A 19351-nucleotide genomic window follows, 5' to 3' on the forward strand; every position below is an offset into this window, starting at 1 on the left:
TAAGGTTGGAGTAAGGATTGAATCAGCTAATGCATGCAAAGTGCACATTTTAAACATTGGGACGGATCACGAGAATTCTCGCTTCAGATTACACAGTGTTTTACAAAGTATCATACTTTAAAAAGATAGTAGCTTGTAAGAACATGTAATAAATAACTTCAAAAAGCAATGGGTATTTAATTTTAAGCGTGCCTTTAACATTTATGTAAAACATTTTTTTGTACTTGTTCAATAGAAACTTATCTGGCCACTGGGTAAAGCTAGCAATAAAACTACTGGTCCGCATTGTGTTAAGTGTTCAATAAATCGTCCCTATTGTTACTTTTTAAATTTCATAGTATTTTAGGTACCATGCTGAGTGATTTCACATATGGGACTTCATCCAGACTACAACTCCTGCGTAAGGGATAGTTATCTTCCCCATTTTACAGAAAAAGGGTCTACAACTCAGAGAAGTAATTTGCCCAAAGTCACAGCTAGGATTGGAATATAAGTGTAGACTGTCTAGAGCTCTTCAGGAATAATTATAGACCAAGTATTAGACTCTCTATATAGTTTCATCTCCTATTTCAAACCATGACTAGAAGACTCCAGCTGTGGCTACAGATCCTCTGTTGGGATTTTCTTTCCCCAGCTTATATTTTCCCCCAAATGGTCCCAAAGCCCCCACTGCCTTGCTTATGTGTACTTTGGGATTTTTTCCCATTGCTGGAAAAGCCCTAAAGAGAGTAGGGGCCTTTTATTTTCCAAAGTGAAGCAAGAGATTGGTACAGTAGAACTTTGACAGTGGATGGACAAATGTGGGTGGGAGTACTCTTGAACCATTAAGGCAAGTCAGAGCTGATAACCTTTATTATAGTACATATTATTGACAACTTGCTATGCATCAAACTCTGTTCCAGATGCTTTGAGAATATTATCTAATCTCTACAATAATCTAGCCAGGTAAGGATTATTGTTCCCTTTCTCAGATAAGAAAAGAGCTCGGAAGCTCAAATGGGTTACGTGACTTGCATAGAATCACACATCCAAAGTGGTCGAGTTAAGATATGAACCTAGAAAAAAAGGGCACATCTGTAATACATTCAACAATAAAGATAAATTTTTTTTAAAAAGTTATTAACCTAGATCTGTCTCACTTATTTTTGCCTCATTGCCTATGGACTCAGTATAGTTGGTAGGATGAGACTAACATATATGAAATAATGATGAGCAATATAAAACAGATTATTATTAGGGACTAAATTGTGAGTACTAAATTACTAAGGGCAAACTCCTTGAAGGAAATGGCACTTGAGCAGTACCTTGAAGAACAGTTGGAATTTAGATTAACAAAATGGGAGGGAGCATTCTAGGCAAAGGGAACAGTCATAGTAATAACTAAAATTGGTTGAGGGCTTACCAGACCCTGTTCTAAGCAGTTGGCATGCATCGTCTCATTTGATCTTTACAAACCCCATTAATTAGATACTATTATCCCCATTTTACTGCCATGGCAACTAGAACTCTGAGAAGTGAAGTTATGTATCTAAAGCAACAGAGCTAACAAGTGTTGGAAGTAGGACTCAAACCAAAGTGGTTCAAGTCCAGAGCTTGTGCTAGGTTCTACTGGAAAACCATCAGCAAAGGCACAAAGCTGGTTGCAGAGTGTGACTGGAGCAGAGATGTGAGAGATTGGACTGGGTGGGTAAAGACAGCTTGAGAGATTGGACTGGGTGGGTAAAGATAGCTTTGAAAGTCTGATCCAATTTATATTTAATGCAGGACAGAGTAAGAAATAGGGAGCCAGTGAAGATTCTTGAATATGAGAGTGCTACAATTCAGTTGGTGTTTGACATGATATGATCTAAAACTAGTGACTGGAGGTGAAACAAGGGGACACTGGCTGGCAGATTGACATAATATTTTGGATGTAAATTGTTAAGGGCCTGGACTAGAACAGGAGGTGTTGATGGTAGGTTATGTGTAGGAGAATTGTGATTATTTGGAATAGTCTCAGTGAGAATGGAGAGAGAGAGACACACACACACAGAGAGAGGCACAAAGCCAGAGAAATATAAAAGAAGACTCTGTAGAACTCAGTAAGTAATTTGACAGTTGGGGAGAAGGTAGTATTAAGACTGACTGCTAGCCTTTTAAACCCTGGACTCAGAGAAACTTCAGGAATCTTAGATGTGGATGAAGAGCCCAAAATGAGAGAGGTTCCTTGTTCTCCACTGTGTCCTCATTGCTTAGTGGTACTGTACATAGTTGGTACAAGTCCATAGTAGTACATAGTATTTCTGTGAGATGCCTTATAAATAGTTGTTAATGAATGACTACTGGGTACAGAAGCTGCAGAGATTTCTAGCATCAGAGATTTGTGTATGAACATTCCCCCAGCTCTCCCCCCCCACCAACCCCTGCCCAGGGCTTTCTTGATCCTTCAGCATCCCTGCTGTGCACTCTGAAATCCATAAAAGAACAATGTGGTTAAATGTGGGGGCCTCACCTGGCTTTCATCCCCATAAATCTTAGTCACTGCTACTGACCTGTGTGACTCTGGTTCCTGACCTTTGACAAACAGCCCTTCCTGCCCTTCCCTTTACACCTCCTTGTCTGTGTCTGGCCTGTTACCAGTCAACCCATGTTTTTCCCAGCAAGGCCATTCTCCTCAGAACTATATTTTTAGGCCTTAGCCCTCTAGAGCCTTGCACTGCTTGGATTTTCTGTGTTTCCACTGAGTTATCCCACTGTGTAACAAGCTTCTGAAAACAGGGGCCCTTACCTTAGTCAACTCTAAAGCCTTAGTGTCTAGTATGGTTCAGTGGAGGAGAATTATAGACTAAGTAAATAAGCTATCATTCATTTACTTCTTTGTCATCTACTAATTTATCATCTGTTTCTCCTACTCTGTCATTCATCTCTATCATCTAGTTCTCTCAACTATGTATTTCTCTATAATCATTCTCATGGCTTTCTCCCTTTCTGTCATTTGTTTTTTTTTGTATCATCTTTCCCTCTTATCTCTATCATCTACCTGGCCCTGCCAATTCCTTTCTTCCTTCCTTCCTTCCTTCCTTCCTTCCTTCCTTCCTTCCTTCCTTCCTTCCTTCCTTCCTTCTTTCCTTTCTTCCTCCCTTCCCTCCTCTCCTCCCTTCCTCTTTCCCTCTCCTTCTTCTCCCCCTCCACCCTTTGTCCCTCTCTCATTCTCTCTCTCATCAATCTTTTCTTTATCTTCTGCATTACCCATGCCCCATGTGTGCTCTTCTCCATATTATTCTTATCCACATCCAAGTATGGGATTTATTCTTATGAAATATATCAGAGGACAGGGATTGGTCCTGTTTAAGCCAATGAGTTCAGGAGTTATTGCTTCAGCTTCCAGCACCAGATAGACCCTGTGGTTGCATCCAGAGCCTTGGCCTCAGGCCTGTTTCTCTTATTCACCCCTAACCTGCTGAGCAGAAGTCTCCTCTGTCAGCCTAGCATGCACCTTTCACCACATTGTTCTATTTTGCCTGGCAGGATTTGGGGCTCCTTTGCATCACTTTTCTACATACTCAGGTGTCTCACCTCCTATCCTTCACTCTCTCAAGGCCTTTACCCACTCTTTATTTGAATAACTCTGTCTTGTTCACTAATTTATAGCTCTCAAAGGCAAAGACTATATTTGATTCATGTCTGTGTCACCAGAGCTATAAACAGATGGTATACGGTAAACATACAACAAATTCTTATCAAATCAATAAGCAAAGGTTAGAGAATTTGAAGCCCAGTGTTGTTCAAATGTCTCAATCACTGGCTGATTCCTTTCTTAGAGAAAAATGAGAAGATTAGCCAATTGATTTTTTTTCGTCAGACAATTTAAGGTAGAGTCACTGTTCATTGGTCAGCAACACTCATTTATTCCACAAATATTTACCGAGCATCTACTATGTGTTTGGCATTGCTATGCATGCTTGGGATACACCTATGAACACAATAGCTGTGTGAAGCTAACATTTTGTTTCTCCAGGGGTCACCCTTTGGGATGAAAGATATTTGAGTACTAGGAGCTGAAGAGGGCCATTAATATTCCTATGCCAACTCCTTGCAAGATGTTGTACTTCATTTTAGGGGAAAAAAAGGGTGGGGACGGAAGCTGCTTGGGAAGTGATTTCAGCTCTGGTTCTCTAAGCTGACTTCCTGTCCCTTTCTTGCTGTAGGAGAAACGCCCCTGTCAGTAGGCCGCACTCATGGCATGTGGCCAAGCTGCTGGAGGGATGCCCTGAAGCGGCTACCACCATGCATGTCCCTTCTGAAGCCTTCAGTTTGTCCTGGCATTCCGGCTGCAATACAAGGTGAGTTTGGAACTCTCCTCTCAAGGTGGTCTGGAGGGTAGGTAATGTGATCACTCCTTCTCCTCTGATCTAGTACCTTTGGGATGTTATAGAGCCCAGAGTGCTATAATGGAAAATGCAATGGGATTCCAATATGCATTCTAGTCCTAGTCTGCTGCTAATTCTGTAACTTTGGGTCACTCCCATTCTTTCTGGAAAATGTTTCCTTGAAATACTTAACTTACTTGGCTTTTTCCCTGCTTTTCATATGTTTCACCGGCTTGCTCCCTTGCCGTCTCTTTCCATGGTTCCTCCTCACCTCCTCTTAATGTAGGAGGGCCCAAGGGCTCAGTTCTGCTCCTCTTCCCTGTCTACAATGACTCACTGCAACCTCATCCAGTGTTCATCAGCTCTGTCACCGAGCCAAAAACCTTCAAAATGTGATCTCCCTGAATAACAGGGTCTACCTGCAGTGAGTATCTCTCAATTCAGAGAGTGTGGTATAGTCTGTTGTTGAAACAACTTCCCATAAGAGGTACACAACTTTTTCAGCAAGCTCAGAGTCAGTAAAGCTGCTGGCCTTAGCTGCCTTTTCCCTCACACAACAAGATCATCCGAGAAGGGATTTCTGTTGAAGAGGTTCAGGGAAGCTCAAGGTTGAGTTGGCTCCCACTCAGTGACTTTACTTGGCATTGGAAGCCATAGGCTTAGTGCAGAGCCAGAGGCAATTTTGTTCTAGAAGAATACACAGAAACACATTTTGAGCTTGATTCCTGTTGGAGAGGGGGTGTGGTTGTTTTGAGCAGGAAGGGTGGTGGGGTGGGTAGTAGGTCCCCTTGCCAACAAGGAATTGAAAGATTCTAGCCCAGAGGTCAAGTGAACAGAGTGGCTAAGGGGCAGTGCAGGGAGCAAGAATTATGGGAGGCTGATCTGAGAGTCTCATGAGCTCCTGCCACTACTCAGCTCTGGCTTTTTGAACTGTGGCCTTTCTGAAAGCAGCCTGCAACCTCTGTGGTTCTAGTCACAGGAGTTGCTGGCATGACTTGGCTCAATTTGGCTTTGTGTGTGGGAAATCATACTTAAAATTCAAGACTGTGTCTGACCCTAGTCCCTTACTTGGTCTCCCCAGTTTGCCTTTACCATGGAGAATGAGGGCAGCATCATGGTCAGGGGCCACTATACTATCAATATTAGTAGTAAAGAGAATGCTGATAACAATAGCCATGGAAACAGCAATCAAGAGAGCAGCAGCTAACATGTATTGAACTTTTGCTAGGTGCCCAGGCTGTGACAAGAGCTTTACATTTACTATCTAATTTTACTCACAAAGCAACCTACCGATGCAGATATTACTATAGTCCCATTTAAAAGATGGTATAGCAGAAGAGCTAAGACAATGGACTTACAGAGGCCTGGGTTCCAATTCTAGCCCTGCTTCTTTAGCAGTTTTGTGAGGCTGTCAGTTTACTTGACCTCTTGAAGCTTTAGTTTTCTTAATTGTAAAGTGCAGATAATTTCTTGCCTTAAGTTTGAAATGTGACACTCTAAAGTGCCTGGCACATCATAGGTCCTTGGTAAATGGTCAGGATTATTATTATCAAGAAAACAAAACAGAGATGCCTCAATTCCAGCCCTGTCTGGGCCACATGCTAGAACTGAGTGATCTTGTGAAATATAACCTCCTAAAACTCTCTTCCTTGGCAGAGCTTGCTTTATACCAGTGGTTCTCAAAGGTGTGGTCCCTGGACCAGCAGCACTAGTATCACCTGGCAACTTGTTAGAAGCAAAAATTCTCAGTATTTACCCAGACCTAAAACTTTGGGGATGAGGCCCAGTAACCTGTGTTTTGACAATCCCTCCTTGTGATGCTGATGCATGCTCAAATTTGAGAGCCACTGATTTTCAAAATGGGCTGTCTGAAATTGAATCAGACCTTTAAGGCCCCTCTCTAATGTTAATAATCTGTGATTGTATCTCCTGGCAGAGAGCCCCACACTGACACCCTGGAAACAGTGACAGGTCAGAAGCAATTCTAGATTCACTGACATCAAGCAGAACACAACCTCCAATGGAGACCTCACATTTTCAGTCTTTGGGATCTTGCCCCATCCTTCTTCCATATGCCGTCTTCTCTCCCAATTTACCACATCATTGTGGTACCCCAGTGTCCATATCTTTCCCTTACTTCCTTTCTTGCTATATCTCACTTTCATTGGTGGCACAGGTGCCTCTGGGTTGTCTTGCCTTCTCCCATGGCAGGGCTGGCCACAGTGGGAAAGGGATTTGGTAATTTGGCTAACTAATGCCCTGTGTCTTACAGTGACGTGTGTGTGCAGTGGTGTCCACTCTCCCGGCACTGCAGCACTGAGAAAAGCAGCTCCATTGGCAGCATGGAGAGCCTGGAGCAACCAGGCCAAGCCACCTATGAGGGTCATCTCTTGCCCATTGACCAGAACATGTACCCTAACCAGCGTGACTCAGCCTACAGCTCCTTCTCGGCCAGCTCAAATGCCTCTGACTGTGCCCTTTCCCTTAGGCCAGAGGAGCCAGCCTCTACAGACTGCATCATGCAAGGCCCAGGGTTAACTAAGACCCCTAATGGCAGACCTAATGTGGCTGAGACCTCAGGAGGTAGCCGGCGCATCAATGGGGGCCAGCTGACTTCCAGCTCCCAGATGTCATCCCGCCCACAGGAGGTCCACCACTCAGGGCCTGCCAAGGCTGCCAAGGGCCCACCACAACCTCCAGTGAGGCGAGACAGTCTTCAGACCTCCAGAGCCCAACTACTCAATGGAGAGCAGCGCAGGGCTTCTGAGCCTATGGACTCTTTGCAACAGAAGGAGAAACCAAGCTTAGACACTGAGCTATGCCCAAGGAACCCTCACAGGTTCTGCTGCCTCAGTGGGCAAGACCAAGTGACAAATGAGGGCCATCAGAACTGTGAGCTCAACCAACCTCCTGAATCCAATCAACAGGGCTCTGAGCACTTACTGATGGACGCCTCAAGCAAAGCTGCTGGATTCCAAAAGTCATATGATTCCAGCCCACACAGCAAGGCTTCAGCAGAGATAGCTAAGACTTCTTCTTTTGGCAGCCCTCCACGCCTCACAGGACCCACAGGCCATCGCCATAGTGCCCCTGAACAGCTGCTGGCATCCCACTTGCAGCATGTGCACCTTGATACTAGGGGTAGCCAGGGAGTGGAGCTCCCAACTGGACAGGATGGGCATGAGTGGACTCTGTCCCCATTGCATAACAGCCACACAGGGAAGAAAAGTCCATGTCCCCCTATAGGAGGAACCCAGGACCAGCCCAGCAAAGAGAGAAAGACCAGGACAGTGGATGATAGGTCTATGGGTTCGGGACACCAGAGGCCAAGCAGCTCCCCTCATGAAGAAGCTGATGGACATCCTCCAGAAAGACATTTTCAGGACCCAAACAGAGTAAGCAGAGCAGGCAATGAATTGCCCAGCCAGCAGCCCTCTGCCTCTGGATCTCTTGTTCTACAAACCAGGGACTGTTCTTCAACCACTAAAGTAGCTGGCACCACAGAGGCAACTGACGAAGGGAACAACGAGCCCAAGGAGTGTAGCCGGGTGGGTGGTAGGCGAAATGGAGGGACCCGGGGACGCTCAATCCAAAACCGACGGAAGAGTGAGCGTTTTGCTACCAACCTGCGGAATGAAATTCAGAGGAGGAAGGCCCAGCTCCATAAAAGCAAGAGTCCCTTATCACAGCTGTGTGACACTAAGGAGCAAGTGGAAGAGGCCGAGGAGCCCCTAGAAAGTCCTCTACTTCCTGCCTCTAATTCACCTTTGCTACCTTCATATGAAAAACCACCTAGCCCCAGAGATAAGCTCTTTAACAAGAACCTGATGCTTAGGGCTAGGTCTTCAGAGTGCTTAAGCCAAGCCCCTGAGAGCCATGAATCTAGGATAGGCTTAGAGGGCCGAATGAGCCCTAGCCAGAGGCCTGGCCAGTCCTCTTTGGGTCTAAACACGTGGTGGAAAGCATCTGATTCATCCTCTTCAGACTCTGAGAAAACAAGTGTTCACCATGGAGTCTGTGGAGGTCATTGGAGATGGTCTCCAGAGCACAACCTGCAGCCGCATGTGGCACTAGCCACAGAAAGCTCTTCCAGCCCAGGAGATAACAAGGAATTGAAGGCTTCTACTGCCCAAGCTGGAGAGGAAGCCATCCTCTTGCCCTTTGCAGATAGAAGAAAGTTCTTTGAAGAGAATAGCAAATCCCTATCTACATCTCATTTGCCAGGTTTAACCACTCATAGTAATAAAACTTATACCCAGAGACCAAAACCTATAGACCAAAATTTCCAGTCAAAGAGCTCCAGCTATAGGGAATTGAGGCGCCATCCCATGGACCAATCATATCATTCCACAGACCAACCATATCATGCCACAGACCAATCATATCATTTCATGTCATCCCTTCAGTCAGAAACTCCTACTTACTCAGAATGTTTTGCAAGCAAAGGTCTAGAACAATCCATGTGTTGTAAGCCACTGCACTGTGGTGATTTTGATTACCACAGGACCTGCTCTTACTCCTGCAGTGTCCAGGGAGCTGTAGTACATGACCCTTGCATTTATTGTTCTGGGGAAATCTGCCCTGCTTTGCGAAAGAGAAATATGATGCCAAACTGCTACAACTGCCGGTGCCACCACCACCAATGCATTCGGTGTTCAGCTTGCTATCATAATCCCCAGCACAGTACCCTGGAGGACAGCAGCTTGGCACCTGGCAACGCTTGGAAACCCAGGAAGCCAACAGTGCAGGTGAGGACTTGGTACTTGCATGGGTGAGCTTCACTATTCTCTTTCTAAGGATAAAGCAAGGTGAATCATTTAAAAACAATTATAATTTCTCAAAATGATATAGTCTTGGCTCTACCATATGGTAGTTTACTAACCTTGGGCATGACACGCAGCTATCAAAATTGCAATGACCTCATCTTTAGAGTTAGAATAAAATAACTTTTGCTTCATGAAATGGACCAAACTGGGATTTATACCCTGGCTGTATAATTGGTATCTGAGTGACTTTAAGCAAGTCATTCAACCACCAAAATTGGCAGTTATGTGATTTTTAAAGGGACAAATGAATTTTTATCTCATAAAATGCCAAGTACTAAATAAAGTCTTATTACCTCATCACTAAAGTGGAGGAAAATAATGGCTGCCTCATAAATCAGTTGTGAGGATCAAATGAGATTGTGTATATAGAGTGTCGGAGCAGTACTTGATACAAAACAGCATGTATTCCATTTCCTGCTTTAGAACTGTTTGGAGCTCCAAAATTTGCAAATGGTCCCCCAGGCTTTGCTTTAAGGAATCTGATCTGTCTGGTTTTCTAAAGGACAAATACTTCCCCCTCTTCTCCAATTTATTTCTCTGTCAGAGACCCAGGTTTAGACTGGCTGTTGCTATACCTGGTTATGACCTATCGCCCTAACATAAGCTACCACCATCTCCCAAGGTATTTCCAGGAGGACCCCCTAGGTCTTTACCAGCTCACTGCCAGATTCCTTCTCCATGGCTTTCTTAGTGCCACCTTTTGGCTGATGCATTCAAACCAGAAGTGAGTTCCTGTGTTGAACTGTTGTTGCATAGGCAAATGCTTCTTAATGACTTGGTGTATGAAATTGTTCAATACATATTCTTTGAATAAAGGAACCTTAGATGTGAAAGAAGCCTTACACAGAAGAATATATACTCTGCTATTCCTTTTATATAAAGTACTAAAACAGCTATTCTATGGAAAATAATTCAAAACAGTGGTTTCCTATGGGAGGTGGCACGGAGATTGACTGGGAAAGGGCATGAGGGAATTTTGTTGGATGATGATAATGTTCTATATCTTGATAAGAGTTTGAGTTATACAGGTGTATACATTCATAAGAACTCAACAAATGTACACTTAATATTTGTGCACTTCACTAGAAGTAAATTTTGCCTTAAAATATTATAAACAAATATGGAACTTTATTTAATGATATGAATGCTGAAGTTTTTGAAGTCTATTGGTTCTCTAACTTACTTTAAAGTTTCCAGCATAAAAATGTTGCACATATTTTGTTATATTTATCCCTAAGATCTTATGTTTTTGATGCTATTGTAAATAGTATTGTTTTCTTAATGTCAAGTTAAAATTCTTAGTTACTATTATATAGAAATACAATTAAATCGTGTGTATTGGCCTTGTATCCTGTAAACTTTTCAAACTCACTTAGTGATTCTGGTAGCTTTATGGTAGATTTTTAAACATTTTCTACATAATAGTCATATCATCTGCAAGTGGAAATAATTTTAAATATGTCCACTGTGTATGTTTTTTCTAGGGGAGAGGGGGAACTTATTGCACTGCCTAGGACCTCCAATACAAGGTTTAATAGAGGTGGTGAGAGTAGATATTGCTGCTTTGTTTCCAGTCTTTCAGTATTGTGATGTTAGCTGTCGAGTTTTTTAAAATATGTTTTTATTGATTTTTAGATAGAAAGGAAGGGAGAGGGATAGAGAAATAGAAACATCCATGAGACAGGAACATTATTGATGGGCTGTGTCCTGCACGCCCCCTATTGAGGGTCGAGCTTACAACCTGGGCATGCACCCTGACCGGGAATCAAAACCTGACCTTCTGGTTCCTGGGTCAATACTCAACCACTGAGGCACACCGGCTGGGCTAGCTGTAGGTTTTTGTAGATGTCCTTTATCAGGTTGAGAAAGTTCCCTTTAATTCCTTGTTTAATGAGAGCTTTTATCAGGAGTCTACTGATATGGTGAATTACATTGATTGATTTTTGAAACAAGAACTAGCCTAGCATTAACCACTTGGTCAGGACATATTATTTGTTTTGTTACTAGATTTGATTTTTTCATAGTTTAAGGATTTTTAATTAAAAAATGTTAATGTTGACATTATTGCAGAAGCTCCCCGCCCCCCCCTCCTTTGCCCACCTCCACCCTCTCCTGTCTCCCCCTTCCTTGGCCTTCACCAAATGTTTGTCTGTGTCCATGGGGTATGCATATTTGTTCTTTAGCTATTTCATTCACTTTCTTTATTCAGTCATCTCCACATCCCTCTCCCCTTGGGCATAGGCCAGTCTGTTCCATGTATTCAGGCTTCTGATTCCATTTTGTTCATCTGTTTATTTTGTTCATTAGAGTCCATGTATTAGTGAGATTGTATGACATTTGTCTCTCTCTGACTGGCTTATTTCACTTAGCATAATACTCTCCAGGTCCCTCCATGCTGTTGCAAATGGTAAGACTTCCTTCTTTTTTATAGCTGCATAGTATTCCATTGTGTAAATGTACCACAGCTTTTTTATCCACTAATCTACTGATGGGCACTTGGGCTGTTTCCAGATTTTGACTATTGTAAATAATGCTGCTACACAAGGATGCATATATTCTTTCTGATTGGTGTTTTGGGATGCTTCAGATATATTTCCAGAAGTGGGATCACTGGGTCAAAAGGCAGGATTTTTGTGTCTATGTTTATCAAAGATTATAGTCTGCAGTAATCTTATAATGTCACTAGAGGCCTGGTGCATGAAATTCGTGCACTTGGGCAGGTCCCTCAGCCCAGCCTGTGCCCTCTTGCAGTCCAGGAGCCCTCGGGGGATGTCCAACTGATGACTTAGGCCCGCTTCCCACGGGAAGCGGGCCTAAGCCGGCAGTCGGACATCCTTAGCACTGCTGCAGAGGCAGGAGGCTCCTGCCACCACCACTGCGCTTGCCAGGCGTGAGCCTGGCTTCTGGCTGAGTGGTGCTCCCCCTGTGGGAGCACACTGACCACCAGGGGGCAGCTCCTGCATTGAGCATCTGCCCCCTGGTGGTCAGTGCACATCATAGTAACCAGTCATTCCACTGTTCAGTCGATTTGCATATTAGTCTTTTATTATATAGGATTGTCTGGTTTTTATACCAGGTGGTGGCCTTACCAAATGAGCTAGGAGGCATGCCCTCCTCTTCCTTGTTCAGGAAGACTTTGTATAGAATTTGTATTATTTCTTCCTTAAATGTTAGATAAAATTCATTATCAAAGCCTTCTGGGCCTAGAGTTTTCTTTGTGGAAAGGTTTTAAAACTACAAATAGGGTCATTAGGTTGTCTATTTCTTTTTATATGAGTTTTGGTAGTTTGTCTTTCAAGGAATTTGTCTATTTCATTTAAGCTTTTAATTTTATGGGGATAAAGTTGTTTGTAAGAATTTGAAATACATAAAGAATTTAAGATAGGATGGTGGATGGATAGAGGAGTGAATAGTGAAATATGTGATAAGGCAAATATGGTAAAATATTAATTGTAGAATCTAGGTGGTGGATATATGTGTGTTAATTGTAAACTTGTTCAACTCTCTGTATGCTTGAAAATATCCATAATAAAATATTGAAAAAAAGGAGAGGAAATATAAAATAATGATTTAGGGGCACTGATGCTGGAATCAGACTGCCAAGGTTCAAATTTCTAAGTTTTCCCACTTTAAAAATGGAAGTAATAATGGTACCTACTTCACAAGTTGGTTTTGAGGATTAAATGATGTAGCTTGTGTACAGCACTTAGAACAGTAACTGCCAGATAGATAAGTGTGAGTTATTATCGTTTAAAATAAAGGGAGAGATTGGCTTAGCTTGCAAAACTGTTTGCTGAAAGAAGAACCTACAAATAGACAATAGAGAAAGGGGACTGAAGTTGGAGGGTTGCAGGGATTAAGAAGATGATAGCTACAGAAGTGTCAGCCCAGGGCCAATAACTCTGTAAAGGAAAGAGGTGAAATTTCCAGGTTGCATCTATTGGCAGCAGCAATGCAGGCCTCCCTTTGCACTCTGAGGGAGGGATACATTGAGTCCCTAATGCCTGTTAGACTAGCTAAACAGGTCTGCTTAGACACTAGCCTTTCAGACATGTATATAGCCATCTAAGAGCCACTTCATGCTCATTCTTACCCCAGCCACCTGAACACACCCTGCCCCCAAACATGAGTAAACTTATAGCATGGATTAGGATACCCTAGCTCACACGACTAAGGTAGTTGTGATGGTGGCTGTGTGAAGCAGGGCTCATGCCTTCCTTATGGCCCCTGGAAGATGTTCAAGAGGTAATTGGCTCCTGTTTTGTGCTGTTAAGGGAACTAAAATCAGTACACACATCCCTCATACTTCATGCCAGTTAGTTTTCCATATATTATCAGGTTATTTCATTTAACAATTGTATGAGATAAGTTATAATAGGATCCCATTTTACAGCTGAGGAAACTGAGGCTCAGAGGGATCACACATCTAGCAAGTGGCAAAGCCAGCATCTGAACAATTATAACTAACATTTGAGTGTCTACTGTGCACCAGGTATGGCTCTAGGAACTTTACATGTATCAACTCATGCAGTCCTCAAAGTAATCAAGAAATAGGCAATGTGATTATCACAATCACACTATTAAATAGCTGGGGAAAATGAGATTTTAAAAAGTTGTGTATTTTGCCTGAGGTCACATAGCTAGTAAAGGGCAAGTGTGGGACTTGAATAGTTTTGCTTCAGAGCCAAACTCCTAATTGACTTTTACACTGTTTCTCCATAGGCTGATTGCAAAGCCCAGGCTCTCTCCAGTATGGCAGGACACCTTCTAGTAGTACATCTTCCATTGGGGCAGCAAGTCCTCACCACAGTCAATCCCCATCTGCACCAAGCCATGGGGTGACTACCTCTTTGGTTCAAAGGATGCGGGCAATTTATAGCAACCTAAGTGGCTCAGGAAAAAAAGTAAATCTATGAGGGAGGTTGGGAGTTGGGACAGGACTTTGTTTGGTTTGGCCACTGCTATTTACTGAGCACTTCCCATAGGGCCAGACAGGGCATGGACAGGAAATCCTGGCTCCCACTGTGGCTGAGCAAGTAACATGTCTTTGAGGGCAGGGACATCTCACAAGGGCATCAAGGCAGAGTCTGAAATCTAACAAGTGGTTAGAGCTGCTCTACCATGACATATCCAGGCGGGGACTGCTCTGATCCTGTAAAAGCTGCGTAACCTCATCCTTTCCATGACACTCAACATCCAGAGTTTCCTATGTGCTGAGCACTGTGCTAGGCATTATCTATGCAGATCCTACTTTATTCCCACTACTGGGAACCGAGCAAGGCTAGATATAGCATAGTCCTTATTTGCCAGAGGGGAATCTGAGGTTTAGGGAGGTAACATAGTTCCTCTCAAATAGCACAGCTATTAAGTATCTTAGCCAGTATGACTGACACCAGATGTCTTAGTCCCAAAAGGGAGTAATTTTTGTTTAACTGGGGCAAAGATAATAAAACTCTGAATGGGACCAATAGTAGCATCAGAGAAAGAGGGAATTTGGAACATCACTGAGGTTTAGGAATACCTATGCATTCCCACTGGGCTAAGCTCTGGGTTGCTAGATAGAAGGTACTGAAAGCAAAACCAGGGAGAATGTCAAAGGCAAATTTGTATTAGGTTTGGAGCTAGAATAGGAAGGTAGGGACATTTTTACAAATGGCACACATGGAGAGGGGACAGAGTTGTTTTGGCAAAGCCCTTAAGGAAAAAAAAATACGCAGGGTGAAGAATGTACTCCTATAATGTGGGGAACATGGCACCCAGCACTCAGGCTCCCCTGAGGTAAGCCCACCTCATCCCCTGCCAGCGGATCTGGGAGGAGGAAGGGCCCTTGCAGTATGCTGGAATGCATGATCTTCCTCTGCCTCACTCTGGGAAAGGGTTGCAGCAGCAAGAGCTAATTTAGGCCTCAAAGCTCCCTCAAGGGCCAGGGCTTCCGAGAGGATGCTTTCTATGTTGGTAGAGTAAAAAGGAGAGAGCAGGTTCACCAGGCAGAGCAAACAAAAATGCCTTCTTTACAAGAGCCAGAGCAAACAGCAAACATGCTAAACTGGTTTTTAACGTGGTTTGGGAGGGGAGTGGAGAAAGAGAGGGAAACACTGAGTCTCTAGACTACACTGTCAAGATCACTAAGTGCTCTCTTGGTCTCTGCATGCCCCCAGCAGCTCAGCAGGCCTCCTGATAGAAAGGCAGCCCTCCAGGTACATATTTCTCTACCTGCATGGGAGAGTAGAAGAAACCATCTGGGGGACCTGGCCAGGGACAGGTTTCTGAACTCTTCACATTTTTGAGGCCATCTAGATACCTGACTTCTCAGAGCTCCCTAACTTATCAGAATTTTGCTTTGCAGGAATTTCCTGGGGACAAATGGAAACCAGTAACAGGAAACAGGAAGACCAGCCAGTCAGTGAGGTAAGTGGTTTCTCAGGGTGCTGGGGTGAGTTGCTACCTCTGAGGTTTCTATAGAAATGGTAAGGTCTTCTGTTTGCTCAGTTTTCTTTGAGGAACCTGGCTTGGAGTTTACATAGATGTCATCCAGCCTGGCCCCAGACAGCTGGGCTACAGACCAAACTGATTGCTAGGACGTTTTATAATACACAGTGATCAGGCAGGATTGTGGAACGTTGTGCCCATCATCTTAAGGACCCGAGGCAGGCCTTCCCAGGCACAAGAACATATGGGACCAGACCATGCTGAAATACATGAGAAGGCGTAAATTATGCCTACCTCTCCAGTGGTCATCAGGCAGTTGGAGGGAGCAGAGAGGAGGTAAGACTCTCTTGCTACTGCTGTGCCTTTGTCTCAGACTTGTTGGAGGTACTTGTTTCTTGGGTTCTGCCACCTTTATTTTTATAGGGCTTGTTGAGAACTTAAGGTCTGCCCATTAAAAGTCCAAGGGCAGCCCGGCCAGAATGGCTCAGTGGTTGAGTGTCAACTTATGAACCAGGAGATAACGGTTCAATTCCCGGTCAGGGCACAGGCCCTGGTTGCAGGCTCGATCCCCAGTGTGGGGCGTGCAGGAGGCAGCTGATCAATGATTCTATCTCATCATTGATGTTTCTCTCTCTCTCCTCCCTTCCTCTCTGAAATAAATAAAAAAATATATATATTTTTAAAAAGTCCAAGGGCAGATCATGCTAACAATAGATTAAAATTCCTGAAAGAAGGAGAATTTTTACAAATGGCATATATGGCTTGGGCTAGAGGAAAAAGAGTTGTTTGGGCAAAGCCCTTAAGGGAAAAAATGCCCAGAATGGAGAGTGTGCTCCTGTACTGTGGGAGCATGGCACCCAGCACTCATGTTCCCCAGAGATGAGCCCACCAGTCATAGGTGACCATAAGGAGTGACAGTTACCTTTTCGGTGTTGCTCTACATCAGCCTGGCTGGACCCTCTTTTTTTGTGAAATTCCTTGATATACTCTTTCAGTCAGTTCTTCTCCAGGCCTAATTGTACAAGAAGCTCCTAAATTATAGTGATTCTTTAACTCAAATGGTAGGAATGAAGGTGGCATAGGGAAGAAGGCTGTCAGCCTTGTCTCTGAAGGGGCACTTAGGGAGGGAACACTAAAGGAGAGGACTAGAATCTGGGTCTCCTGACCACTGGGGTTCTTTCTTGGGGGGTCTACATTATCCCCTGTGATTTGTTGGTGTAGTCAGGAATAATTTTGGCTTTCTTTTGGTTCTAAAGTCTGGGTAACCTATCAGTTTTCTGGTTGGCAATGGAAAAAAGGAAGAACCCAACATTTAATGATTATCTACTAAGTATTAATCACTGGGCTGGATGTTTTTATACCCATGATCTCATTAATTCTCCACAACAGCTCATTTTTTACTATAGATGAAGTCCAGAGAGGTTATATAACATAGCTGAGGTCATGCACCTAGTATAAGTGATAGAAACAGGATTCAAACCCAAGTTTGGCCCCAAAGTTCATGCATTTTCCATCATAACTGCTTCAATTGAGACCCCTAAAGAACCCTTCAAACTGATCACTCAGCATCATGCCTCTGTAGTCTGACCTGGATGGGGATACTATGGGATTCAATGACTGGTCTTGATCCCTCACTGTGAACTGGGTTGTACCATGTCCTTTGAAGAACTTATTTCAGTCTAGTGGGTCTGCAGAGTTTCCCATATTAGGCTGAAAAACCAAGAGAGGAGACCATGCCTTGGTCATAGATTTACTCCATGACTAGCACAGAGAAGTTGCTGAGTGGTGTTGTCATTTGCTTGCCAAATGAAGAAACAGAGCCTTCACCACTGAACGGGTAAAATGACACAAAAATAATAATGTTAACTAAAATTTCTAATGTTAACTAAAAGTTCTCTACTTGGGCACCATTCAAAAATGTATTTATCACTATAACCTTAAGGGGTAGGTACTGTTAATATCCCCATTTGCCTGAGAGAAGAAACTGAAGCCCACACAGATAAATTCATTTGCCTAAAGTTCCACAAATAGATCCAGGCAGTCTTACTTCAGAGATATTCCACAGTAAGTCTTCACTTAATGTCACCAATTGGTTCTTGGAAACTGCAAATTTAAGTGAAACGACGCAATGAAAACAATTTTACCATAGGCTAATTGATATAAACAAGAATTAAATACCTATGGCATTTTTTGGTCACAAAATCATCACCAAATTTCTAAATGAAGACCCAAAATACTTCTAATATTCACCATTGAAATAAATGTGAGCTATACATACATTTTAAAAATTTTAATAAAAAGTCACTTATTTTCCAACTCACCTATTGCAGTTCAGGGTTACAGGTGGCCAGAGTTGATCTTGGCAGCTCAGGGAACAAGGTGGGAGTCCACCCTGGACAGGACACCTTTCCACTGTAGGGCCACGCACACACATAGACTCTCACTCACTCAGACAGGGACAATGTAGACATGCTAATTCACCTCACATATCCATCTTTGGGATGTGGGAGGAAACTGGAGTCCCTGGAGAAAACCTACACAGATATAGGAAGAATATGTGAACTCCATACAGATAGTGGCCCTGGCTGGGAATCATTTTTTTTTTCTAATCAACTTTATAACTTCATAACAAGATGCCATTGAACAAAGTGATCAAGGACCTGCTGTACTACCCTATGGTGCTTCTCCAAAAATGGTTCTCTTACCAATCAGCCAATGAAGTAAGAACTTTATTAAAACGTAGTGTAGGTACTGCCTTTTTCTACACAAGCAGGGAAATATTAAAGAGCAGCAAGAAGCATAAAGCCTGCCCACCCACAGCTTGAGCAAGAAAGACTAACCCACACAGAGTTAAGTAGCAGTAATAATGAAGTACCATTTGCAAAACAACCCACATACAACAAGCTAAGATACACATATTATGTTATGTTTTATTGTCCCCAAAACTCTGTCAGGTAGGTAATTATTTTAGCTAGGGTGATGGTTCTCGAACTTGAGTATGCATTAGAAACACCTGAAAGGCTTGTTAAAATAGAGATAGGCAAATCTCACCTCCAGCGAGTGTGATTCAGTAGGTGTGCAGTGGGGCTCAAAACGTGCATTTCTAACAAGCTCCCCAGGTGATGCTGATGCAGCTGGTCTTGGGATCACACTTTGAGAACATTGACTCAGAAAAAAATCTGAGGTTCAGACATATTGGTACTGAGTAATTTACTGAATGTCTCACAGGTACTAAAGGGATAAGCTAAGTGTTGCTTACTCAGGCGAGTTGCTATAAGATGAAATGTCAGACACACATTTAAACAAGATAAGGTCATATATGTAATACCTTAATCAATAAAGAAATTTAAAAAAAGAAACGCCTGGGACACTGTAAGGGGACAACACATGATAAATATTATTGTGCCTTGAGTTTATTGGACAATAAGAACACTGAAGGTTGGGACCTACAGGAGGAAAGGATCAGAAGAGAGACTAAGCAGGGTGTGTGGAAGGAATAAGCCCTGTTGGTTAAGGGTTCTGTCCTTGGAGTCAATTGGCCTGGGTTCAAATTCAGTGTCTTCCATTCTCTAGCTGTGTTAGGGTGGCTTAGGAAGTCTCTCTCTCTCTCTCTCCTCTCTCCTCTCTCCTCTCTCCTCTCTCCTCTCTCCTCTCTCCTCTCTCCTCTCTCCTCTTTCCTCTCTCCTCCCTTCCTGCCCCATCAGTTTCCTTATTTCTAATATGGGGTAAAAGTACCTACCTCATGTG

At 43.2% G+C, this 19351-nt stretch overlaps 1 protein-coding gene across 1 annotated transcript in view; it reads left to right on the forward strand.

The window, feature by feature from the left end:
* The window catches only part of SHROOM4 (shroom family member 4), a 205603-nt gene that overhangs the window by 154312 nt on the left and 31940 nt on the right, over nt 1-19351 (forward strand). Inside the window, exons 3-5 of the mRNA XM_080652097.1 lie at nt 4188-4322; nt 6622-9097; nt 15522-15583. Coding sequence (XP_080508223.1) covers nt 4188-4322; nt 6622-9097; nt 15522-15583 — 2673 coding nt within the window. The remainder of the gene's footprint in view (nt 1-4187; nt 4323-6621; nt 9098-15521; nt 15584-19351) is intronic.

Source organism: Plecotus auritus (genome assembly GCF_963455305.1).
Source record: "Plecotus auritus genome assembly, chromosome: X".
NCBI classification, from domain to species: domain Eukaryota; kingdom Metazoa; phylum Chordata; class Mammalia; order Chiroptera; family Vespertilionidae; genus Plecotus; species Plecotus auritus.